General features: G+C 45.2%; 1 protein-coding gene and 1 non-coding gene across 2 annotated transcripts in view; one reads left to right on the forward strand and one right to left on the reverse strand.

Moving 5' to 3' along the window:
* LOC130402194 (nucleosome-remodeling factor subunit BPTF-like) overlaps positions 1 to 27615 on the forward strand; it is a 103039-nt gene that overhangs the window by 56247 nt on the left and 19177 nt on the right. Inside the window, exons 2-10 of the mRNA XM_056606332.1 lie at positions 17306 to 18048; positions 19429 to 20245; positions 21771 to 21991; positions 22557 to 22721; positions 23052 to 23213; positions 23499 to 23654; positions 24390 to 24472; positions 24742 to 25109; positions 25340 to 25471. Of these exons, the coding sequence (XP_056462307.1) occupies positions 17541 to 18048; positions 19429 to 20245; positions 21771 to 21991; positions 22557 to 22721; positions 23052 to 23213; positions 23499 to 23654; positions 24390 to 24472; positions 24742 to 25109; positions 25340 to 25471 (2612 nt within the window). The 5' untranslated portion in view covers positions 17306 to 17540. The remainder of the gene's footprint in view (positions 1 to 17305; positions 18049 to 19428; positions 20246 to 21770; positions 21992 to 22556; positions 22722 to 23051; positions 23214 to 23498; positions 23655 to 24389; positions 24473 to 24741; positions 25110 to 25339; positions 25472 to 27615) is intronic.
* trnas-aga (transfer RNA serine (anticodon AGA)) lies at positions 16867 to 16948 on the reverse strand. Its single transcript has one exon. It is a non-coding gene; the product is annotated as a tRNA-Ser (tRNA).

A 27615-nucleotide genomic window follows, 5' to 3' on the forward strand; every position in this document is an offset into this window, starting at 1 on the left:
TTAGGCCAAAAAGATTTACCAAATGCAGTGTATTATTAACACTCTAATCCCTACAAGTTGTTTCATATGTAATCATAAAACCTTTCTAATCATAATAACACAATATTCTATATTCATCATGCAACTATATCAAATGTGTATCTAGAATACCTACATAATAATCATAAACAGCATAATAATCAATAATCATTCAGCATGCATTGAAAATTGGCATTTCAAAAATATGTGACACCATATTATACATAAAAAATGGACATAACATACATTCAATAATGTGAAACATAATAAAAATTAAAAACTAAGATTGTCAACAAGCTTGCATGGATTTGAATAGCTCTGATTATCGTCATATACCGGTATACTATATAACGTGGGGGGTTTGGGCATCGTGGTTGTTGCTTCTGGTTGCAGCCACCAGCCCTGAAACCCATTAGTCCAATGTCCATTTGTTCACACTGTCTGAAATGGTTGTGGTTCACATGAGGGGTCTGATTCTCACATTCCGGTCTCCTCTCTAGTTTCACTCCAATCTATCTCCCCATAGAGCATCCTCTCCCAGTCACCCGACTCCTCTATGCCAGACACCATTTCATTGAATTAAATATGTAATTCACACTGATCTTTCCTATGCACATGTTCATGATTCTGGCGGAAGGTTAATGCACATAACGGTTGGTTATCCGACATAACAGTAAACACAAATTCATTAACTTGGTCTCGCGGTGGTATCTGAGTATATAAGACAGTTTTCCCTTTGTTGTCAATTAGTCCTGAATGATTTTGGGCCGGATTATCCTGTGTTCCTCTCTGGCTTTCTTCAGTAGGCCTACCACCCCCTAATTCCTGGCCCTTCCAGGTTTGTGTTGTCCCCGTGGTTTCATCCTTCCTCGGGGTCTGTGCTTGTGCCAGCGAAATCTGGCACAACCCGTAAAGGATCAGAAACAGGCTCCCCGTTTTCAGCATCATCATGCTGCTGTATCTCTTGGCTCGACTGGATCTGGTCCTGGGGCAGCTGGTCAGCCCCACGTGTGTCTGCGTCTGGCTCCTCCTCCTCACGGTCGTCTCTGGCTTTGGGTTGAGCAGCTTTTGTGCAGTGGTTGAGATGATACCACGTGGCACTTCCTTCCACTTGGTTGGCTGTTGGTGTTGCGTTGGTGACTTTGTATGGTCCTTCTCTCACATGGTCACCTGGCTCCACCCCCCTTGGTGGCTCCTTCTCCAACTCTGGAACTCTGTCTTTCTCTTGTTGAAAAATAAGCCTGTGTATGCCAGTTAGTTGTCCCAAATAGCGTCTTAATTCAGTTTCCAATTGTTCTAATGGAGGTCCTTTATGAGGCCCTCGAATGACAGGTGAAGGCATGGGTCGACCCGTAAACATTTCATGCGGGGTTAGATGCGTCGTTCTGTTAGTTTTCATGCGATAACTCATTAGTGTCAGTCGTAGTGCATTAGTCTTTTAATTTAGTACTCTAATTTAATTTTGTTAATCTTTGTCTTAAGTGTCCGATTCCTCTCTGCACCATACCTTGTGGTTTGAGGAATGTAGACACAGCCTAATCTTTGTTTGACATGCAGATGTTAAATCACTTGTTTGAGTGTTTTCTGAATAAACGCAGCTCTATTGCCTGAGCTAATTTGTGACGGAATTCCAAACCTTGGCATGACTTCTCTAGTCAGAACCTTAATTACCGTAGCCGCACTTTGGTCTTCTGATGGGACTGCTTCTACCCATCTGTTGAACACTGTTTTTTCAAATATTTCACACTCATTTAGCTGGATGTTAATCATTATTTGCAAGTATGGTGAAGAAAAACCTTGTTTTCAATTTTTTTCCTAATTCTCCTCAATACCTCCCCCCTTGCGCAATGGTCAAAACCATACGCATTAAATGATAAGCAAATCTAATAACGCCGTTGGTGCACCCAACGTCGAAAGTCTAACCTTAAGCATCAGTAAACTGAAACCAATCTTTTGGGAAGGGAAATCAAAACCAGTATGTCCAAATCCTAAGCCCAATATGGGTGGGTTTACCATCAGCCGCCCGAAACCACGCTGTTCCGAAGTCATGCACTAAACCGAAAAAACATACATGCATTAGTGGCCTTCTATGCCACAAAGGCAAAATAAAATGAAATAAAACGCGACATGCCCCGTTTCAAGACGACCTCTGCTGCCAGAGCTGACATATCTGACTCCTGTTCCCCCTCCACCTTTCATCAGCCGGCTTTTCCTATGATGGTTGCAGTCCGTCACTCCATGATCAGGTGAGCCAGTGCTCACAGTGACTCTGCCAAGTAATCGTGACTGTGCCTGAATTAGGTTGTCCCGGGCTTCAAGGTGGGATCTTACCCGTCGTTGGCTAACCAGCCTTCCATACTGGCTTATTGCAGGATGCCGTACCTGGGATACGATCAATCCCCACCTATATGGTGGTATAGATCGCAAAGTGGAGGGATGGAGACAGAGTCTTCAGCCGCATCTGCCTTATGCAGCCATATGTGTGCGTCATGAATGCACATCAGGGCGACTATAAAACAAAATATAATTTATCAGTTAAAATTATTAAAGTGTTGCAGCAGTATTAGTGGCATTTGAAGGTAAACCCACTACTTCCGAATCCAATTTGACAACATAGCATGTATGTCTCCTTCCCAGCAGATGTAGCGTCAATCCACCTATTGTCCTTAACTAGGGAGATGTGAAAGAAAACAAAAATCACAAGATTAAAACTTGCATCTTCAATATTGGGCGACTCACTTTTGTTTTAACCGTTACTCAAAATCACAATTCTCTTCATAATCCTACCCGATTGCCCTTCACTATCTATTCAAATTGGACGACCTATTAAACCTTTTATTCTACCTATTGCTTGCATTTAGTGTTTTCCATATTTTGATTCACTACTATACCAAACCCAAATCCTCTATGTTGATCTTAACTAGTTTATTCAACACTGAATTGATACATTGTTTCTATTTAGTAATTAACCATATTGTTTTATCTAAAGTATGCTTGTGTATCCCCTTGTGTATTCAGTCACTTGGAGTAGGAGAGGATTCTCCCCTACCTCGGCAGCCCTGACACACACATGAGAACAGGCTCACACACACCCTGTCTCATTTTATTTTACTTATTTATTTTAAATTACATTTGTCATTGTGGATAACCTAAATTTAGAAATTTGGATAACGTTTTATCATACTTATTTGGTCTAAATTTTAAGTATTGCCGATTGTTTTTTCTAAATTATAAGATCACTTTTAATAAATTGTCTATTACTTATTAATCTTGAAGGAAATATTTTATTTGTGTTGTTATCTTAGCACCTAGACCTCGTCAGGTCCAAGCACCAAAATAACATCCACCTATCCACGCAGAGTCCATGGGTTGGGTCCGCTCCTCGTTTGATGAGTCACTTTACCCTGGCGCCATTGAACCCATTGACTCCTGTGGAGTGTGGTGTGCAGACAATTTTTAACGCTAATTGCTCATGTTTGAGTCTAAATAATTATTCCTAAATCCTGTAATCACCATTTAACTTGCTCAGGGACACATCAACACTCAGCTAGGAGAGATGGGGGTCGAACCAGCAACCCTTCGGTTACTAGACAACTGCTCTACCTCCTGAGCTAAACGACCCCAGCCACCTCTCCGCTGATTTATTACCTCCGGGTCGGTCCGTGTCCGCCCTTTTTGCTGTCATTAAATTCCTCTCCCTCCTCCATACACCTTCTCTCTCCGATCCAACCCGTTGTCTCACCAGTGCTCTGTGTACCAAGATGTAATGATATATACCATATGGTGTTCCGACGCGTTGGAGAGTCTCCAAGAACCACAGAATCACCAATCCCAGTGGTGGTTCTACGTTTTTTCTAAAACAGTGGACAAGGGTTACATTCAGGAACCAATTACAGAGTACATCCAAACGCACAAATAATCTATTAAGCACAATGCAAATTCAATCTCTTTCTCTCTGTTGTTTCTCTGTCCAGCCCCCACCGGCGGGTTTTCCTTACTTACGTTCCTTCTCTCTAACTTTCTTTACCTCTCTTTACCTACTTCCTTTGTTTTCACAAATCTCCATAACCATTTTCACTTTCAGTAATCCTTTCCTTTCCTGTCTGGTTTATTCGTTTTTTGGACACTCTCCAAAACTAGATTATTAATCTTAAAAGGCCATCGAAAGATATCATTCTCCCCAAAGAAAATTCTAACCGGAAAGCCTTCTCCAATCTCATCGCCACTTCTCGTTGCCAATCCACACACTCTTCCTCTTCTCTGTCTCACTCTTCACAAATCACTTCTTCTGACCCCTCTAACTCAACTCAATGTAACTCTTTCTCACTCACTCACTCACTCACTCACTCGCTCGCTCACTCACTCACTCGCTCGCTCACTCGCTCACTCATTCGCTCATATATACAACTTAAAATAAGAATTCACAGACTATCATCCTTGGAGCTGTCATAGGTATTAACTGCGTGTGCTCCGAGAATCCCAAAGTTTTGGTGAATTTTCCTGCCAGGGGGAGGTGAGAGGCATAATTTGGACCTACGCAAGTGTAAGTGGCCCCAGTGTGGGCCATCATTGGCGTGCCTCTATAATTTATCAGAACCTGCAGTATTGGTTTCTCACCAGCTTGTTTTGTGATCGCTACAAGCTGACTCTCCCCCTGTGGATTCTCTGAGCACCCCTAGTATCCCTGTCCCATAAAGGGACCTGCCTGGTAGCTACCTCCTTGTTCCTGCCTTCCCTGATAGCTGTTACCCTGTCCTTGCTGTGGTGGATAAGGGTTAGCCAAACAATTCCTCCTAATATGTCCTTCCATGTTGCACCCATAGCATATTAAAGGACCTTTGCGTTGTCCTTGGGATCCTTGTTGTTGATTGTTTCTAAACTGTCCTTGGTGTCCTTGTTGTAAATTGTTTATATACTGACCTTTGGGCCCCTTATTCTGATTCTGCCTATTCCCATTTGTTGGGTTTCCAGTATTATGTAGGTGTATCTGAATGGTGCATATGAATGGTGGAGTGGGTGACCATTGGCTCTGAGGCTGTTGTACTGGGGTAGAGAATGCCTGTTGAGGAGGTTGGGTTTGTGGTGCGCCCTGCTGGACGGCTTGCAATATTGTATCAACAGACTCGGAAACAACCACCTGTTTTTTCTTCTCCTTTTCTCTTTTTGTGAGTTCTTCCAACTGAAGCTGAGATAGCTTCCTCTGCACCTCTTTGCTTTGTTCCTGTATTTTGTGTTCATTTTGCCGATATTTGTCCACTGCATGAACCACATGATCGCAGAAGTCTCTGTGAGTTTTATTTGTAACCAGTCCAACCACATCATCCAGCTTAACTTTGATTGAGCTAGGTAGAATCTCTATCACAGAGTTTCTGAACATGACCGAAAACACAGGATGGATCTCAGGATCCTCATTCGTCTCCAAGCGCCATCTGTCCACTTGGGCCTGGAGGTAGGATGCAGGATTCTCTGTGTCGTTGATAGGGAGACCTCTCATGTTTTTATGATCGATATGGGTAGGGAACTCCCTTCTGAGTGTGGCCCACATCGCCACTCTGTAGCGATCAAGTGAAAGCCCATCGAGCATTACGTCCATTATATCCAACCCTCCATTCCTCAGTACAGACTCCATTTTAGATAACCCCAATACTCTTGCCAACAGAGCTTTCAGGTCCCCCACTGCCATTAGCTTTCCCACTGTGAGTTCCTCAAATGTTCTAATCCATTTAGACGCCCCGTTATGAATGTTAGGGAGTTTAGAAATAACTCCCTCCAAGTCCTGTGAACCCCACGGTTGATATTGGACCTGTTGTCCTTTGACTAGAATGGGATAATTACCTGGGAGGGTGTCGGGTGCCTTTCTTCCCCTTCGTGCTCTCCTTAGTTTCCCCCGTGACTGGAGTACTAGGGGGCTTTGTATTGATGTACTGCAGCCAGACACCTCTGTGCCTGGGTCCCTACTGACCCTCCCTTGTGTGTTACATTTATTATCTCCTTCATCTAGTGTGACTTCCCCTTTAAATTCCACGTTGTCTGTTATCAGTGGATGCATGTTAGTTGGTTTGTACGGCGGTGGCTCAAGCTTCAGAGGCAAAGGTTGAGCCTCTTCTTCCTTTGTGATTATTTTTCTGGCCACTCGTTGTATTGCGCGCCACCTCTCTCCCTCTATTTCAAACAAAGCTAGCACTAACCTTTCCCTGTCTCTCATCTCTAAGGCATTTTTTCCACTTCTGTTAGGTTTGTAGTTCCTTATTACTACCTCCATGTCCCTACACATTGTCTGATCAAAAGTCCCTCCCGCGGGCCAAATTGTGCCTGATTTAACAGTCCGCTTCTCCCACTTCTCAGAAATTCGTTTGATCTCATTTCTGAGGAGTGGATTGTCTCTGCTCAAAACTTCTACCGCTGTTGGTGCCATTTTTAATTATTACTTTATTACCTTATTTATTTTTTCTGAAATACACTATTTATTAATACAATTTATTTGAGTTTATTCTACTAGTTAGTTTAAATACTTTACTATCTCTAAGCTACAAACGTGAACTCTTCCCAAGCGTTCGTCTCCCTCCCGAAGGTTGGAATGTGGCTCCCACCCTTCACTGTTATCTTTAAGCCTGGCCTGCAGGCTCCTGCTCGTAGCCTGTGAGATTGCTCGTGCACGTGCAGTTAGAGTCAGCGCGGGGATGTTTAAGTCAAAGAAGATTTACACATTTATTCAATACTTCAACAAATTAACTATTCTCTATCCGTCTAATTTATTTTTGATTATCAATTACTTCAAACAAATTAACTATTCTCTGTCCGCCTAATTTATTTATGACAGAATCAACAAAAAACACAACAAAAATGAACCGGGTCGTAAAAACCTCCGAGGTAACTTAATCCTAACACGACTTAAATACAGACAATAAGCCGGTTCATACAATTTCTTTATCTTATATTGAAAAATGTCCGAATTGTTTGTAATTAATTACAAATAAAAAGTTGACCGAGCATAGAAGCTGGCCTTTTGGTTAATCACATGTACGGTCGGATGTATAATGAATCAATCAGAACTTCAAACAAGAATGATTGCCACAAAGCACCAAGATCAGACAAACGATGCTTCGCACAACTAGTCTATTCCTTCAAAATAATGGCTAATCACATACACACTCGACCAGATCACGAACAAACAAGAGACTCCTCAAAATACCAACTCAAACGGTACTCCAACCAAGAACCTTATCTATTCAAAAGTGCGAGAATCTGCTTTCTCAAAAATGCCAACTTCGGAAATTCACCGGTCGACATCCCAAGCAAACCTCTAAAATAAAATTGAATTCATCAACGGCAATGAATTCCAATACAACTCCAAATGAGATCTCAGAAACCCAACAGTTACGCAATCGTTCGAACTGTGGACCCAACTTGAGCAGAGATCTCAGAAATCCAACAGTTACGCAATCGTTCGAACTGTGGACCCAATTTGAGCAGAGATCTCAGAAATCCAACAGTTACGCAATCGTTCGAACTGTGGACCCAATTTTAGCAGAGATCTCAGAAATCCAACAGTTACGCAATCGTTCGAACTGTGGACCCACTTTTCTATTGGAACTTTCTCACTAATTCGTTCCTCTAGAATACAGCCACAGGACTTTATAGTAGGACTATTGAACCAAAACACCAAAACACCAATAACAATAACTTGTGTCAAAATAGGGAGCCACGCGTCTTGGTCATTTAGAACCACAGCGCCTAGGGCTTATGTGCGCGCGCACGTCAATCTCTTCCGGAGCTCCCGTCTCTCGCTCTCTCTCTCTTTAGGTTCGTTTGACTGAAGAGACACTTTAACCCGTTCACCAAGCGTTCAGACGGGGCAAAAACAGATCAACCAACCATTAAATTAGTGGTAAGCCAACTTACCGGGAATAGTTTTGTGCGCTTGGTTGTGTGATTCGTCCGCGCCCCGCCTTGCAGCCCGGCAGTTGGGCTGTCTCTTTCCAGTCCTGGTCGCGACGCCAATATATTGAAGATTAACCGAGATATAAAACACTTAGACTAATTCAAGAGAGAGAGTAGAATGAAAACGAGGGGTCCGGAGCAAGAATTGACAAAAGACTTTATCGTGCAGAAAAACAACAACGACAACAGCCTGAGTGGGTTTGCAAAGTCACTCCTCGTCAACAGATTCCAGCCTCTTCTTAAACACACAATAGCACAGTACTCAGCAGTTTCTTGTTTTTTAGGTGTCCACATATAATCAAACACAAATTCTTCTAAACAGATGGTCACCGAGATAGTCTAGGACCCAGGAAGTGGAGTCAGCATACATCGTGTCAGTAGCTTCCTGCTCCTGGGGGGTTGCGCCCCAACCCCTGCTCTGACCCAAGACTCCCAGGCCTCGTGACCAGCCCTGGATCAAAATCCAAGGCGCTTTACATGTTTTCTACCATTAGATATATAGGCCTAATAATAATCATAGCTTACCATAGAATATAATCATTAATTTCTACCACACCCCCTTTCTGGTTTGTTTAGGATGAAATAGAGTGGGTGACACCGAAATTTGAACTATTAGTCCTTTCTCGGGTATTTGGCTCATTTTGAATCGCTCCTGCCTGCTTCACAATGGTTGTCTGTGTGCATACACCAACCTGTCAACCCAGCAACCCTAAACGTTCGTTTTCAAAAATGTGCAAGTAACCGAGTGGTTAGTGGCATTCGTGAAGTTTTAAAAAAAAATATCGGCGCAATATATGGTTTCCATCCGTGTTAGTTGCTAATTGGAACTATTTTTTCAGATACCTCACAACCGCATATAAACTTCCGCTCGCTGCGTTACGATGGTTACATTGAGGTTGGCCATACCAGCTGTGACGACAAGGTCCCACTCCGTGCAGCACCTACTTTCGTGCTCAGTCGGCATCTGCCTGCACTTCCCACAGGCACACCACCAATTTCCCGTGATCCTGGGGACCGCTTCAGCCGGAGCTTCAGGCGCCTCCGTAGCCCTAGCCTCCATCTCCCGTAGCTCCTCTTGGGTGTATTCAGGTTCAAACCGATATCCTCTGCCGTCAAAATCAAAATCGAGTGCGTCCTCCAGAAGCCACCTTTGATATTCCATTTTCAGTAATTTTCCCTAATCCGAGGTGCTCAAGTCACGGTACAAGACCAAACCAACGTAAACAGCACACCTTTCCGGTTCGGCGGAGTAATATCAGCGAGCAGTAATGAGTCTTCCAACTGAAATCAACTGGCGATAAATGTGCAATAAAACACGACAGAAACCATATATTGCGCCGATATTTTTTTTTAAAACTTCACGAATGCCACTAACCACTCGGTTACTTGCACATTTTTGAAAACGAACGTTTAGGTTTGCTGGGTTGACAGGTTGGTGTATGCACACAGACAACCATTGTGAAGCAGGTAGGAGCGATTCAAAATGAGCCAAATACCCGAGAAAGGACTAATAGTTCAAATTTCGGTGTCACCCACTCTATTTCATCCTACACAAACCAGAAAGGGGGCTCAATGTTCAAAATACCGGAATTGTCCTTTAAGTTTTCAGGAATTTCATCATCCCAGCTTATCTTCTCTCTGCACATCTGCTGGAGAACTTGTTTCCCCAAGAGGACAAAAGGTGCGATGAATCCCAAGGGATCGTAAACAGAAGCTACCATAGAAAGCACACCCCTTCTTGTGAGTGGCTTAGGTTTTTTTTGTCCACTCTGAATTTAAAAGAATCGGAGGTGATACACCACTCCACGCCAAGAGCTCTTTCCATATGAGGTAGACTCAAGGCCATGTCTTGATCTTTGACTGTGGTGCATTCCTCTTCTGGGATGGTTGACAACACATTCTCACTGTTGGAAACAAATTTGTGGAGTCTCAACTTTCCCTATGTGGCAAAGTTCTCTTGATTCTTTCACAAGTTGAATGGCTTCCTTTTCAGTTTGAATGCTCATCAGACCATCGTCGACATAGAAATTTCTTTGAATGAAGCGTACGGCCTCTTCACTGAATTGCCCTTTCCCTTGTGCTGCCAGATGTTTCAAGCCAAAGTTGGCGCAACCAGGAGACGATGCCGCTCCAAACAAGTGTACTTTCATCCTGTAAACTGATGGTATATTTTCAAGGTTGCCATTCTCCCACCATAGGAATCTTAAATAATCTTGGTCTTCCTTCTTCACATGAAACTGGTGGAACATCCTTTCGATGTCGCACATGACGGCAATCGAACCCTTCCGAAAGCGGCACAGGACACCTACCAGGGTGTTGGTCAAGTCAGGCCCGGTAAGAAGGTGGTTGTTCAGAGAGGTGTCTTGAAACTTAGCAGAGCAGTCAAATACTACACGTATTTTTCCAGGTTTATGCGGATGATAGACCCCATGATGTGGGATATACCAGGCCTGATCACTGTCTATTTCTTCCAAAGGTACCTTCTCTGCATCACCACGTGAAATGACATCATCCATGAAGTTAACATAGTCTTTGCAGTACTTAGGATCTTTCTTCAGTCTCCTCTCAAGACAATTAAGTCTGTGGACTGCACATGACTTGTTGTTTAGCAACTTTGGACGTTCTACCTTGAACGGAAATGGCATCTCATAATGACCAGTGTCATTCTGTGTGATGGTTTTGCTCAACTTCGACAGAAATTTGAGATCTTCTTGGGAGACAGGATCATCTTCTTGTGTTCTCTCTAAGAAATCTGTTTCTAAGACTCTGATGATGTCTGAAGGAGAAATTTCCTTGACTTTGGTACGGCTCACATAATGCACTTCAGTTCGGAGGTTGACCGAGGGCTCCAAAGTTGGTGTTACTTCTCTCACTATTATGTGATGGCTCACTCCAATGTTGTCACCGTAGTCCACATAGAGATTCCCGTGGCCAATAATGCTCCATCCAAGGTCTGTACGCTGTGCGTAAGGATGGTTATCCTTGCCAGGAACAACTTCCCTTGGAAGTAAGGCTTGTGAGCAGTTGTACCGAATGAGCAAACCTACTTCACAGTCTTGCAGAGGTGCAATCTCTCCTTGAAGGTGCTCTAAATGGGACCAGGACTTGGCGGTTTCATCAGTTGGTATGTGAGTTCTGTTGGCTGAAATAAATTCCCGGGTGTAGACTGGTGGTAGGGCAATCTTCTTACCAGAGAAAAACCCTCGAACTTGGAGGTTGTTCACTTTTTGAGAGCTTACTGTTGTTTTTGAGCTCATTGTAGAAAGCTTCAGATTGACTTGTTCTTTGGTTACTTCCAAGGCTTCCACTACTTCACTCAAGGCGAAGGTTGTGTCCCTTTGCGAATCCAACAGAGCATATACAAGGATTTCTCGTGCTGGTTGAGTTGTTGCTGAAAGCCAAACAGGAATTATTGCCGCTGTTTGCATGTTCGGTTCATGAAATAGCACTCTGTTGGCAGTAGCAGCTGTGAATACCCCTTGGTGTTGTGTTGATTGAGTACATTCATTGTTCCTCTCTTGACTTGGTCTGGGCTTTTCTTTACTTGGATTTCTTTCAGTGCGTGGTTGTGTTTGTTGCTCTTTAGATCGCTCCTCATGCAGACAGGTTGGATGTCGCTTGGAGCACACGTCGCAAACACTCCTACTGTTGCAGCTCTTTGAGTGGTGACCTAACTTCAGACAACCAAAGCACAGTTTTTCAGCTTGAATAAATGTGATTCGATCTGAAATTGGTTTATCCCTGAAGTTCCTGCATTTGTGCAAAGTATGTCCGTTCTTCTTACAGAAAAGACACATCATGATGACAAACCCTTCATTGGAACTTGTGGTCAGTGTCTTTACTCCGACACTGTGTTGTCTTTGGGATTTTTCAGGCTCAGCTTGTTTCAGTGACTGCAGTGAAGTAACAGGGTTACATTCAGCCAGTTACTATTTTACGAACTGGCTGAATGAAGGGAACTGGTTTCTATCCTCTTCTTCATCAACAACCTTCCGGTTCCATCCTGCTATTAACCAATCCGGTAACTTTGACAGAATTCTCCTGTTTTCATTACAGTCATTCAATATTTCCAGTGCTTTTATATGGACCATGGCAGCCTCGCAACTGCGTAGAAAATCTACAAACTCTCTGAGTTCAAATTGTCTTTAGATCCTATCTTGGGCCATGCTTGTAGCTTGTCTCTGTAAGCCTTTGCAACTGTGAATGGGTTTCCATATCGCTCTTCCAGAATCTTCCATGCACTAGCGTAGGCCGACTCAGTTCCAAGTAGGAAATAGCCATTGATTGCTTTCTTAGCTAGTCCACTTACATACTGACGGAGGTAGTATATTTTCTCCTTATCTTCAATGTTCTTGTGGCCAATAAGTGTTTGAAATGAAAGTTTCCAGTCTTTGTACTTCAGTGGATCTCCGCTGAATATTGAAGGTTCAGGGATGGGAACTCTGTTAGCACTCAGAGCATCTGCTAGCACCTTGACAAGCTCTGCTGTACTTTCATTTGAGCCGGTACTCGCACTTTGTATGGGAGACTTTTGCATGGACAGACGATTTGAAGGTGGAATAACTGGGTTGTCTGCTACCAGTTGCTGTCCCAATGTATCCATTTGCTCTTCTTCTGCGGCCCTTGGTTGATCATACACCTGCATTCTGGCTCTTGCGGCATTGAGATTCTTGACTGCCTCCAACTTCTGCACTTTTCTCCTCTTTTCTTCCAGAGCTCTTAGAAGAGCTCTATGCTCCTCTTCTAGCTGAGCTTTGATTTTTACTTCCTCTGCCTCTCGCTCTAAGCTGCGCTTAACAATTGCTGCCTGTTCATCAGCTATCTTCCTTTTAACTTCTGCTTCTAGACGCTGTATTTCCTGCGTTTCCTTTTCTTGTTGTTCTAACACTTTCAGAACAGCTTCGCTTGCGGCAGCCTCTGCGGCAGCTTCTTGGCGTTTTATAGAGGACCTGGAGGAGTTGATTGAGGGAACTTTTAACTCAGTGGTGAAAGAACCTGACTTAGAGGAGCTTGTGCCAAAGAGAGAGCCTGCTTCTGGCCATTTGACTTCTACTGCTTCCTTGGCTTCTCCATCGAGTCGGCTTGAGGCTTTGCTTACAAAAAAGTTGGAGATCTCTACACACAGATCCACTTTTCTGCGCGTGTCTTGATCCGGAGTTGAGACATTGCGCAGCTCATCATAAATTAGCTGGACATCTGCAGAAAGACCTGCGATATCACCAATGATATCCTTGAGCAGCTCTTCAGATAGACGGTCCTTTAATTGTGACAATGACTTCTTGGCTAATTTTGCTTGTGTTTTCCATTTATCATAAGTGTAGTTAAATTTTTGTTGAAGCCCTTTACATTTTTCTTCTTGCATTTCTTTGCCTTTTTCTGTGAGAGATCTGATTCTTGAACTTTGTCTTAGCTTTGGCGCTTCATCATGCTGGGCTTCAGGAAGGCCTACTTCAGGTTTATCTTGGGAGTCTAAGCTATGAACTGTTGACTCACTTGGCTCTGTCATTGGTTAAATCACTTATTTAAGTTGACTCACTTGGCTCTGTTGTTGTTTAAATCACTTATTTAAGTTGACTCACTTTTGAAAATAAAGCGTGAATGTAAACATCACTTTAGTCGTGTATATCTTGCAATAAATCAAATAACTTTGGAGGTCACCCTTAAATGCAAACAATATGTAAACCTCTATAAATTACTCAAAGCATCAAATGCAGAATACAACTTTGATGTAGCTACAGCACACTCTAAGTTGAAACACAAAAGTTCAATGAGAACTGTAGTTGCCCTTTAACTTTGGCACTTAAATGCTTCCATACAGCATAAGAAAAAACATTCACTTAACACAGCTCTTATTCACAGTAAATAATAACCAAATCCTATACAAAAGCCTTAATTTTCTTAGATCACTCTTAACTTGGTGTCAAAGTTATTTTTTGCCTTAGTTAGATTTAGCTCTTTATGAACTGCGTATCTCTTCTTTCCTGTGTGTGACAAGCGCGTGCTTGTCACTCATCTGTCAGTTAGAGATGTCCGTTGATCGCGGCTCCGTGTGCCTTAACGGTCACTCATCTGTCAGTTAGAGATGTCCGTTGATCGCGGCTCCGTGTGCCTTAACGGTCCAGCCAAACCTTAACAGGCCGATCCTTTTCTTGCGCTCCTTCGTTGAACTGCCACTCGCGTCGATGAACAGTCCGAGTTTTCACTGTAATTCCCTCTAATAGCATTCGGTAGACACCAATGGTTTCCTTTGACGGGTTTTATTGTAGCCTTTTACTCCAACTCCACCGTGAAAACTATAGATGAATACATACACAGTACAACAGAAATCACGGCATAAGCTTTACATAAAATCATAAATTACACGGCACACAAAGAGCCAAACAAGCAAAACAAAATACAGGGAAACAACAAAAAACATAACTCGTTGGCTGCATGCTATTTACAGGGACTTTGAAACTAGATTATTTTCGGCGATGCGTATCACAAGCTGTTCACCTTCTCTCATGCCGCATCTCTAACTGACAGAGAATCTTCTAAAACATCAGCCTTATAGTGCGAACACACCAAGCGCGTACCTCGCGTACCATGTACACGCGTAACGCAGCTAAAATGTTGCTTGACCATTTTGTGTCAAAAATGGTCAGATACGCACGTACGCATACGCGCGTAGATGAGACCGCCCAAACCCCCCCCCCCCCCAGCCTGTGGCTGCGCTGGATTTAGGAGTCCGAGGAAGGAAACCCAAACGCCGCTGTGTTTGGGTGGATGACAGAGCTTGGATCGGGTTAGATTAAATAATCTCGGATATAAATAACAATAATCGGGTTAAATAACTTCACATGGTGTGTCTGGTGTGTTTCCAGCATTCGTAGTGTTGATCAGCAGAGAAATAGTCCGCCAAGACGTTGAGGTTGCTTAGCAATCAGAGACTCTGTCCATGCAAGTGAACGGAGCGTTCACTCTTCGTCATAACTATCAAACCAAACATCCTTCACATTCACCGAGCGAACATTATGAAAGTAAAATGCACATTTCTCGCTAGAAATGTTTCCATAAACGCATTTAATGGCGTAACTATGTTACTATTTCCACCCAGAATAAAGAAAGTTGCCGGCCGTGGCTGCCATGGACATGGCTGCGCTGGAGTCCGAGGTAGGAAACCCAAACGCCGTCGTGTTTGGGTGATAGAGTTTAGATCGGATTAGATTAAATAATCTCGGATATAAATAACAATAATCTGGTTAAATAACTTCACATGGTGTGTCTGGTGTGTTTCCAGCATTCGTAGTGTTGATCAGCAGATATATAGTCCGCCAAGACGTTGAGGTTGCTTAGTAACCAGAGACTCTGTCCATGCAAGTGAACGGAGCGTTCCCTCTTCGTCATAACTATCAAACCAAACATCCTTCACATTCACCGAGCGAATGAAGCCTACCTTATGAAGGTAAAATGCACATTTCTCGCTAAAAATGTTTCCATAAAAGCATTTAATGGCGTAACTATGTTACTATTTCCACACAGAATAAAGAAAGATGTCGGCCGTATGCTTCTGTCCAAGCTCACTACTCTCTGCCAGTGACGTCGGGTCAAGCTCAACGCTGATTGGCTATTGCGGCGCGTATGAGCGTAAAAAGTTCAATTTTTTGAACTCCTCGCGTACGCGCGTATATGTACGCGCGTATATGTACGCGCGTATATGTACGCGCGTATATGTACGCGCGTATATGTACGCGCGTATATGTACGCGCGTATATGTACGCGCGTATATGTACGCGCGTATATATACGCGCCTCATACGCCTCTAACGCGAGTAAAATGTTGCTTATACGCATGTAACGCGTGTACGCGTCTCATACGCGCGTAAACCAATGGTTCCCTATGGAAAAATTGCCAATTTTATACGCGTCGTACGCGAGTAACGCGCTTGGTGTGTTCGCACCTTTACAAGTGACGTCATTCAACAAACTATTTAAATACAATTTTAAACCCGAAAAACGAACACAATTATTGAATTACTAATATAAACAAAAATGAATTTCCTTCTGTCTTATAATATGAAAATAATAATTAAATTACATAAACCTTTTAATGATGACAGTTACAGTATTGGTTTTCGCGGTTATTCAGCTTCTCCTCCGGAAAAACCCGACCGCATTGCATTGTGGTATACGGGAGTAACGTGTAGGGAACATCGTATGTACACTCACATTTTGGGAATTTAACTGCACTATAAAGTGCATTAAATTAACCACTGAGAATTCGAACACCACTACAAAATGGCGAGCACCCTATTTAGTGCACTATATCCGTGATAGGGAACGATTTCGAACACAGCTAGTGTGTATTACACGTGTTCGTCATTACACGGTGGCAGTCAATTATATGCATTGAGCTGACGCTTTTGGTAGCTAAATAAATGTCATTTTCTACCACCGTGTGATGTCAAACACGCTTGGCGCGGTGCCCAACACGAGTGTTGACGACCTGCAGCGCTTTGCTGCCCCCATGTGTCTGACAAGTAGGTGGTTTATTGCGGTGCTGACCTCGTGTGGGGACCAGTAGGCGGTGTAGCGTGGTGCTGCCCCCGTGTGGTGACGAGTGGGCGGTGCACCGCTGTGAGGGAAAAACGTTCAATAAAACGTTGTTATCAATCGATAACCAGGTAAACCAGAACGTTTACACAGCCAATTAACCTTCATTTCCAACAGCATTAAGCTGCTTGAGTGATGTTTGAAGACGTAAGCATTCTTTTAGTAGTTTGGTTCAGGTCTCATCTTTCAATGTTGAAATTGTTGTGATAATGTTCAACAAATGACCCATGATTATATTATACCGACGTAGTAGGTTCGTATCGATGTCACAGCTTACAACCACTCAAATAATTAATTTAAATTCAAAAATGTAATTCGTTGTCGGCAGGATTCGAACCTGCGCGGGAAGATCCCAATGGATTTCTAGTCCATCGCCTTAACCACTCGGCCACGACAACTTCATTCAAGCATTGTGGTTGATGCAAAAATTCTAAGTAGCGAGTGGAGAGTGGTTAAAACATGTACATTAAGGTAGTTTAAACAGGTTATTCGTTATTTAAATTAATCTTTTATACACGCAGGTGATCAAGATAATACGTAAAGACAAGCCCTGCCTGTCAACACAAAATAAGGAGATAAGCCTGTCATCTTTATTACTAATTATTACCACAACACACTTCTATTGGTTCCCCAAAAATATAGAATGATATGCAAAATGATTTTTAATCTGTATTATTATTATTAATAATAATAATAATAATAATAACAATAATAATATACACTTTCCGTTGGTCCCTCCCATTGGTGAACGGCAGACCACGTGACTCCGGGTTCTTCACGGCGGAGAGAGGAGACAAAGATGGCGGCTCAGTGAGGCGCGGAGCGGGACGCCGGGCCAGGGACTATAGCATCACACACCGGGGCACCAGGGACCGCAGGACCGCGTCTACCCACCACACACCCCGACGCCGTGCTACGCAGACCACGCCTGATCGGACCTTCAACGGCTGAGAACCCGCAAACAAAGATTATCCCAGCCAATTTGTTACCATGAGAGGGAGAAGGGGCAGGCCGCCCAAAGCCCCGCCGGCCGAGGAGCAGCGGAGCCTGGCCCCGGTGCACGGCCTCAGACCCCGCAGGAACCTGAAGCCCCGGGCCCGGGACAGCGGGGACGAGGACACCGAGAGCCCCAAGAGGGAGAGGTCCAAGTCGACCCGGGGGAGGAAGCGGGGAGGCGCGGGGGGGGGGACAACACGGGGCCGGGGCCGAGGCAGGGGGGCAGGCCGCGGCAGAGGGAGATGTTCGGCCGCCTCAAGGACCCTAGTGTACGACGACCACGAGAGTGAGGACGACGAGGACGACGCGGTCAGTCTCCGGTCAGAAGAGGAGGAGGTTGTCGAGGAGGACCCCGTGTCCGAGGAAGAGGCGGAGGAGGAGGAGGCCCTGAAGGAGGAGGTGGAGGGCTTGGAAGATGTGCTGCTGGAGGAGGATGAGGCTGTTGATGGGGATGACGGTGCCAGCCACTGCACGGAGAGCAGCGGCCACACCAGCACCCCGGGTAAACAATCACCGGGGGTCTCACTTCGTTCGCGGCAGGGCGGTGTGGGGGGCCCAGATGTCAGGGCAGGTGTTGGGGTTGCAGATGTGTGGGGCCCAGGTGCTTCCAGGTGTGTTGCGCCAAGGGGTCAGGGCAGGTGAGAGGGGGTCAGGTGCGCCAAGGTGTGGGGGGGCTCATGTGCCTCCAGGTTTGTGTGTGTGTGTGTGTGTGTGTGTGTGGGGGGGGGGGTCATATGTGGTGCGCCCAGGTGTCAGGGCAGGTGAGGGGGGATCAGGTGCTCCCAGGTGTGGGAGGCCCAGGTGTCAGGCCAGGTGTGGGGGGGGGGGCAAGGTGTCCACTCCTGAGGAGCAGGGAGCTGTATTGTTCAAAATGGAGACTGTATGAAGCAGGCCTCAGTCAGGGCACTAGAGTGCTTCAGGCTGGCTGAACACCCGACGGGTACTCGGGTCGCCTCAGCACAGCAGCCGGTCCATCATGAGAGGGTTTATAACCCATCTCCGTGTGTGTATTATACGAGGTGTTGTCAACGGAGTTCTAACGCAGCAGGAGGCTCCATGGGGGCTATCGTTAGCTCGTCGCTATGCTAGCTGCAGCTAGCGCGGAGCTAACGTCAGCTTGGCGCTAGCAAGCTCCGGCTAATACTAACGTGCTGTCATCCGTACGTTAGCAGTAGCTGCAACTAGCCTAGCGACGAGCTAACGTTAGCAATCTCTAGCGACGTGCTAACGATAGCTCGTAGCTAGCTGCAGCTAATGCTAACGGACTGTCATCAGCACCAGGACACGTCGAAAACACAACAACGACAAGGGTCTGTTGAGGAAACGGTTATTTTGTTGGATGTTTTCGCCATTTATTATTTATACTTGAAGAAATACAGTAATTGAATGTGCCACGTTTGCAATTCCCTGAGGCGGAATTGTTGTTAAGAGCGATTTTACCTAACATACGTTTTAAATCATGCACAAAATATATAAAGTGTATTCTTGCTTCTCTAATGAATTCAACAGTGGTTTTAATTTGGTAGCATCACTACTGTGTGTATAAATATGTAGAAGTTTTGGACAAACGTCTTAAAGTTTTAATTAGATGGTATTAATGAGAGGATGCTTCCTCTGTGATGCTTTATGAGCAATGTTCTGCATTTACGTGATCAATATTTTAAGCTGTATCACTTTTAGAGTACAGTATCTATAAAGCAACTGCACATCCAACGTTATGAGTACTATATATGTATATATATATGTGTGTGTGTACTGTGTATATATAATATATTATAAAACAAAGCTTCTTTCATTACGAGAGGATCTCTTTTTTGGTCTCAGCTAAGGCCTCCCATATGGACTCTCTGTTGACCTGTTCCTGGCTGTGTTCTCCTGTCAGGGAGGAGGAGACCCCGGGCCTCCCGGGCCCGCACCCCCCTCCTGGAGCAGAAGGAGGTGCCCCCCCTGGTGCTCCCGGAGAGCTCGGATGACCTCCTGATCCCCCGGAGGGAGCTCCTCAGCGTGGCCTCCGTCTACGAGGTGCTCCGCAGCTTCAGCGGCGTGCTGCGCCTCTCGCCGTTCCGCTTCGAGGACTTCTGCGCGGCGCTGGTCGGCGGGGAGCAGTGCACGCTGGTGGCCGAGACGCACATCGCCCTCCTCAAGGCCATCCTGCGCGAGGAGGACTCCTCCAACACCTCTTTCGGCCCCGCCGACCTCAAGGACTCGGTTAACTCCACGCTGTACTTCGTGGACGGCATGACCTGGCCCGAGGCTGTGCGGGCGTACTGCGAGAGCGACAGCGAGTACCGCCACGTCCTGCCCTGGCAGGAAGGGGAGGAGTTTCCCTACGGGCCGCTGCAGAGCAAGGTGAAGGTGCTGCAGTTCCTCACGGACCAGTTCCTCACCACCAACATGGCGAGGGAGGAGCTGATGTCGGAGGGGGTGGTGATCTCCGACGACCACTGCCGCGTGTGCCACCGGCTGGGCGACCTACTGTGCTGCGAGACCTGCTCGGCCGTCTACCACCTGGAATGCGTAAAGCTGGCCGCCGTGCCGGAGGACGAGTGGCAGTGCGAGATCTGCGCGGCGCACCGCGTGGCCGGCGTCACGGACTGCGTGTCCGAGATGCAGCGCAGCCGGCCATACATCCGGGCCGAGCCGGTGGGATACGACCGGCACGAGAGGAAGTACTGGTTCCTGAACCGCCGGATCATAGTGTGAGTGTGGGTGGTGGTGGTGGTGGTGGTGGTGGTTGTTGTTGCTGTTGCTGCTGATCCGTTATTGGATTACAGTTTATTTAATTTTCACACGACTCGTGTGTTTAATAATCTAATGGATTTAGAATCCACACTTTCACATATTGAGTAATTATCTCTTATAAAAGGATAGAAATTGCATTTTATAAAATTGATTATTTCATGTCCATTCACCCAATATCATATTGAATGTAAACTCTACTATTTACTAGTGGTGGGAAAAATAATAGGTCCTTCGATGCATTGCGATCTCTCTAGAACTATTCCGTCTCGATGCAGATCAATTAATAATCGGAATAAAAAATAAAAAATATATTTTATTTGTTCGCCTACTGCAACATTCTGCTCGCCAGAGAGGGATAATTTTAGTGATTTAAAAATGTTTTAATTTATCTTCAGTGTGTATTGGCCAATCTGATTGGTCTTGATACGATTGCGATTCAGCCTACGCATAGCATGCACACAAACTCACAGCCAGACACAAGAACTCCTTCTAATTCAAGAGCAGCTTTTTCTTGAATGACATAGAAAAGAAAGATTAGAAAGAAAATAAAACTGAGACCTATTTTTTTAACATACTTCCATATTGTGTTCTAATGCAAGCTGCATTGATTATTGCATTGTTCATAGAAAGTCATATTTGTGACAAAAGCTTTATCTAATAAAATATTAGATAAGTTAATTCCTCTGTTAATGTCTTTCAAAGATCATCACAAAAGTAGGAAGTGATTAGCAAACTCTTAGTAGCAAACTCAGATGGATGTATATATTTTGGATAATCACGCATGGAAATGTACATACATTTTTTCGTTGCATCAATAATAGCTTTAGAATCGAATCGTTGACCTCATAATCTGAATCGAATCGTGAGGTGCTAAGAGTTTCCCACCCCTACTATTTACATTAATTATATGTATATACTATCATTAATAAATATATTTTTATAGCTTGTGATCCTTCTGAGCACTTCCTGACACAGTAATGGATGGTAGCTGAAGGGTTGCAGATGGTATCCTGAGTGTTGAGGATCTGTCACCATATGGTGTGCGTGGGAGAACAGGAGACGGGCATGTTAAAGTGTCGACTCCTCTGTACCTCAAGCACGCTGTGTAACGCCACTCCACTCAAGGGGGCAGAACCAGTTAACATTCAGGCTGGCCCCCATTGGTTCAGCCTCGGCAGTCGGCACTATCCTGGTCGGAGCGTTCACTGGCGGTTTAAGAAGCCATCTCTCAGAGTAGTAATTCAGTTTGCGCTGAGGGAATGTCCCACGTGCTGCAGTGTAAGTACCCCAGCAGAGCTCAGGTCCTGAAGAGATTGCAACGCTTCCCTGCTTCACAGACGACAGCATGCCGAAGGCTTACAGCTAAATGTTACCTGCATCATTAGCCGCTGTAGAAAGGTTCAACCCATTCAGGGAAGTGGTTTGAATGTGAACCAGTCAATTCCAATACTTGGTGTGTGTTTTTGTGTCTCTCTCTCTCAGTGAGGAGGAGGGGGAGAAGGAGCAGAAGGAGGTGTGGTACTACAGCACCAGGCAGCAGCTTGAGGAGCTGATGGAGGTGCTGGACGGGCAGTACTGGGAGGCGGACCTGTGCTCCGCCCTGGAGGAGGTGAAGGAGGAGGCGCACACGCACATGGACGTCACCGACGAGCTCACTGGCAAGGCCCGGGGAAACAACAAGGCCTACCTCACCGCCGCCAACGGTGAGCTGGGGCGCCCGATACTGGGAGGAGAGCAGAGGAGGACCTTAGTGGGGGTCCCTCCTTCGAGGGAGGGTTAGCAGAGCAATGAGGGCCATCATTTACAGTAGAATTACAGGGAAATATCAATACAAAAAGAGGAGGATACCTCTTGTCTATGTTCGGACCCCCCGAACATGGGGTCTTAAGAGGCTGCCATTCAGGATCCCCGCGAGACACTAACACTCGGTTGCGATAAGTTGTGAACTCTTTCAACTCACTTACCGTCTGTAATGGAGTGGAATGAAATGACAGCTCGGTCTACAATAAAAATATACTTACAATTTAAATTTTCATAACATTTCTATTCCATGTTGTTTAGCATTGAGCCAAAACAAGCCACATTGTTTTCACATATTATGAAGCGGGCATGGGTTTGGCATCTCGGGGAACCGAACCCAGAACCTTCCAGTTGGGAGTCGATCACCCTAACCATGAGACCGCCCCCAGGATCCTACATCCTAAAAATAAACTCAAATCATGGGATTGGTTTTGTTTATTATCTTTCCTTTCCTTGCGGTGTTTGCAGAGATTATCACGGCGCGCCTGAAGCTGAAGCGAGAGGAGCAGGAGGCCAGGAAGAGAGCTGAGGAAGCAGAGAAGGCCAAACGAGAGTTGGAATGCGCCCCAGATAAAGCAGAAGGCTCCTCGCAGGCTGAGGAGCCGGGAGGAGAGGAGGGCTCGGGGTTGGAAGGTGACCACATCCTGCTGCTGTTTCTGCCTTCTGTCTTTGTGTCTTTCTATATTCTTGTCTCGATCTTGATCTGAGTTATCCTCTCTCTCATTCACTCCTTTTTCACATGAAGCAAATTAACTTTATTTTATCACTATCAGGCGGAATTGCTCTGCGCAATTTAATGTGTTTATCTATTTTAAGTGTTTTATATTTTATTTAATCTTGAGCAGATGATTGTAAGCTAAAACAATTGCAGCATGATTGTTTTAGCATACCAAAGTCCTAAATGCAAAAAAAAACGAGATGACAACGTTTAATTGACTCTTCATGTTATATTACCTCCTGCAGATGTCTGTCCTACAGCGCCTCCTGCTGGAGAAGAGGACAGCAGCGACCCGACCCTTAACCCTGTCACGGACCCCTCAGACCCCTCTGACTCAGCCCATGTTGACCCTGCCTCCAGTCAGGAGAACCTCGCCCCCTCTGGAGAGACCTCACAGGAAGAGACTGGTATGCTTAAACCGTAAATAAACCTGCATAGCATCACACTAGACCACTACGGTTAGGGTGAGGGCTAACAGATGTAGATGTAATCATTCAAGTGTTCATCCAAAGTGGCCTGCAGTGGATCGAGAGGCATGTTATTGAGGAGCAGTAAGGGTCAGGGGGGAGGTTGGCTGCTGGTCAAACTGCTGACCACGGGGTTCGATCCCAGCACCTCCTTGGCTGTGAGGCAGACCCCCTAACCAGCCACGTCAGACCAGCTCTAACCTGATTTTGTGATCCATCTGGCAGATACGAGCGGGAAGGAGGAGGGCAGCGGGAAGGAGAAGAAGGTGGAGGGGCCCCAGCCCACTGAGGAGCAGACCAACGTGGCCCTCAGGGTGCCGGAGGGGCCTGACCTGACAGACCGATCCTCCCAGTGGTCCTTCACCAGCAAGGACGGATCAGGTGGGTAGTTCCACCCCGGTGGCACTGGGCCAGGGAAATGGTCTTCTAGTAGTCAGAGAGTTACACACCATATCGATGAAGTTCCCAATATGGTCATGAGTTTACCGTTCAGTCGGCACTGGGTTAACTGGTGAGCAGGGGGTCGTTCAGTTAAAGTTCATGGAGATGGGAATATGGTACAACTAGTAACTAACCCCTTTTTAATTCCAAAAAATTATTTTGGTCTTATATTTTGTCTTCTTTATTAATTAAGATGGATAAAAGATGAGCAGATACCTTGATTTCACGACGATACAGAAACATTCAAAGACCGCGATATGGAATATTGACACGCCCTTCTTATCTCCTTGTCTTCTTGTCTCCTGTACCTCTCAGCAACCTTTCACTGATACCATACTGAATATCGTTGTACCATTAAAAAAAACAAAAACGATTCTTATGGTACTATGAGCCTATCATAGTGGCAGTAACATTAAACCAACACAATATTTAATAAATTCAACCAAGATTCATATTTCACCTTTTTTTTTTTTTTTGTAAAATGTAGGCTCTTTCTGTGGGTCTAGGGTGTAGGGGCTTAATGCTCTAGAAAAGTTAGATTCCCACCCTGCTACAGAGAGAATGTCGATGTGGGGGATTGAACCCGGAACCTTTAGGCTGGGGGTTGGGCTCTCTCACCACTAGACTAGACAGTCCTGCTCAGCGGTTACATTATGTTCTGATTCGTCTCTCCAGAGGACGGAGTGAAGCTCTGTGGGGGAAGAGCAGCGTCCGGAGGACCCGGGTCTGTCGACCAATCGCTGACCAGCAATAATGGGGTAAGGCTGTCTGATCGGACAGCTCCTGACATGGGAGGAGCTGGTGACGCTGGACCCATGGTTCTGCCATGTGTTGGGTTTTGATCATTTTTCCTGATTATATAAACTATCAAACTATGATACGGCATTCCGACATTTGCATGGCAAAATGAAAAAAAATCTAAATAATGTGTACCTATAATATGTCTTTATTAATTTTATGATGATGCATCAAAGCCCAAAACTTCATTCTTCTCTCTCCCCTCCTGTCTCCGGTCTCCCCCCCCCAGCCGTCCCTCCCCCTGTCCCTCCCACCGCCCCCGCCCTGCTCTGACTCCTCCCTGGCAAAGGAGCAGGCGGAGCTTCGGGCAAACGCGGCAAACCTGTTCCGCCTGGGCCAGGAGGGGAAGTACCGCGTGTACCACAACCAGTTCAGCACCAACGTGCTGGCGCTGAACAAGCACCAGCACCGTGAGGACCACGACAAGCGCCGCCACCTCAGCCACAAGTTCAGCCTCACCGCCGCAGCAGACTTCCGCTGGAACGGCTCCATCCACGGCTCCCGCGTGTTGACGGTGTCCACGCTGCGGCTCACCATCATCCAGCTGGAGGGCAGTGTGCCTGGGCCCTTCATGCACCCCAACTGGGCCGCGCACAGGTACACACGCACCCCCTGCATGGCTGCAGTGGTCAGCCTCTCAGAGGATAACATACAGAGCTTAAGACGACGGGGACGCACTTCCTCATGCTCATTCTGGTGTGTGTGTGTGTGTGTGTGTGTGTGTGTGTGTGTGTGTGTGTGTGTGTGTGTGTGTGTGTGTGTGTGTGTGTGTGTGTGTGTGTGTGTGTGTGTGTGTGTGTGTGTGTGTGTGTGTGTGTGTGTTCCAGGTCCAACTGGAATAAGGCGGTCCAGATGTGCAGTAAGGCCCGTGAGTTCGCTCTGGCCCTCGCCATCCTGGAGTGCGCCATCAAGCCCGTGGTCATGCTGCCCGTGTGGAAGGAGTCCCTTGGACACACCCGGTAACCTGGCAACCCCCGTAGCCCTAGCAACTAGGGGTGTAAATCTCTGGTTTCATCACGATACGATATTATATCGATTCATTGGACAACGATACGATATTTGCCGATATCAAAAGTCTGCCGCGATACGATTTCGATTCAGGGGCATGCGATCGATATGAGACGATATCATATGCCCATTTAACACAACCTCTTACAATCACATCAACTCAAATCAACTTAATTATAATTTCATCATTTTATTTCTTTGCTCTTCCGGATATTTAAAACAAAAAAATCTATTTTTAATACAAATAATAAAGGGCCACATAATTGAATTTAAGCGCCATAGGTTTTTTATGGCTTAAATTAAAGAGCCTGTAATGATCTTTCATTTTGAACGTAGACCATTCCCAACCTATCTGTGTGGATAGTTATCTTCTAAAAACAAAACATCCCTCGGAATCATCTTGGCTTTTAAGATAAGCCGTCCGTGTTGCCAGATTGGGCACATTTTCCAGCCCGATTTGGCTACTTTTAATCACGTTAGGCTGGAAAAACGGGACATATGCCCAATCTGGCAACACAAACCGAAACTAGACATCCTCGCGCTCACACATGTGCTCGCTGTTGCCTCGTTTAACCGGTGAATGGATACGAGCGGCTTGGCGCTTTGCGCAGAAATAGTTGCACAAACACCCGCGAAAGGAGATATATAATAATAAAAGGGTGTGATACTGCGATATGCATCGATGTTTGGCCGTTGCATCGATGCAGTTGGATCGTTCGCCTATCAATCGATGTATCGATCTACATCGATGTATCGTTACACCCCTACTAGCAACCCCCGTAGCCCCATCAACCCTAGTAACCAGGGGCCTCATTACAACAACTTCCTAACTCTGAAATCGTATCCTATCTTGAGATAGGAAGGCATTTAGGGGTTTTGATATTACAGAAGGTTTCCTAACTTAACTTAGGAAGAAATCCTATCTTATCTTAAGATAGGAATTTAGCCATCACAGAACTATCCTAAGTTAGGAATTTCTTAGGTTAGGATCCCTAAGTTAGGTGGCCATACACCCTGTCCTAAATTCAAAATAACTGTCAATAACAGAGGAAAATGGTAGCAGCACTGCTAGTAGGTCTGTAGGAAAATGAAGACGAGGAACATCACAACAGAAATGTAATGGCTAAAAGGCTACCGAGACTGCATAATGATTTGTTACATTTTTATTTTTATTTCATTTTATCGCCTGCAAAGACATTTAATTTTTGAATTTGGTGGAAGAATGACTTTACTACTTTATTACTCCTCTTCTTGTTCTCTGTACCAATACCCGCCCTGACCGTAGTCCTAGTGCTACTAGCTTGCCGTTATTAACAAAGATCCTCAACAGTCTCTGTTAACGTTAAAAGTAACTCATTCTAGCAATCTCATGCACACTCAGACATGCAAACAGACATAACCTGACAATTGCCGATCGAAAAATCTGATTGAAAGAACAGTTAGGATTACCTAAGTTAAGATAAGATAGGATGCCAAAAATAAGATAGGAAACGGCCTACAGGTTAGGGACTGCTTCTGTAATAGGAAATTAGGATTTCTCCTATATTTGAGTCCCTAATTTAAGTTAGGATGAGAAGTTAAGATATTTTCTGTAATGAGGCCCCTGAACAGTAATGACCCGAACCATGGTGAGGACATGAGGCGTGATCGGGGTAATGTTAGTAATAATGCCTAATGATCTGGGTAATTTGAGTAATGATAATTATAATATGTGTAGTAATGCTAACAAAGATTCAGTTCAACACATCCAAAAAGATTACGGTGGGAAGTGAAGGGAGACATTAGAAGCTTATCAGGGCTCTGCATAGTCTAGTCTAACACTTAAGGGGATGGACTCCAAGACGGAAGGTTCTGGGTTCGAACCCCAACCCCTACCTTGCCCAGTGACCTCAATCGTTGCTTTGGATGATGATTAAATGGAGTCATGGTGCAGAAACTCACAGTGAACCATCCCCATATTATTATTCATCCATCCCGTTATCACCTCTGACCTTTGTTCTCTTCCTTTATTTGTCTGTCTGTCCCTTTGTCTGTCTATCCCTCTGTCTGTTTGTGTGTCTTTCCGTCTGCCTGTCTGTCCCTGTGTCTGTCTGTC

Source organism: Gadus chalcogrammus, chromosome 2 (assembly GCF_026213295.1).
Source record: "Gadus chalcogrammus isolate NIFS_2021 chromosome 2, NIFS_Gcha_1.0, whole genome shotgun sequence".
In the NCBI taxonomy this organism is placed as follows: Eukaryota; Metazoa; Chordata; class Actinopteri; order Gadiformes; family Gadidae; genus Gadus; species Gadus chalcogrammus.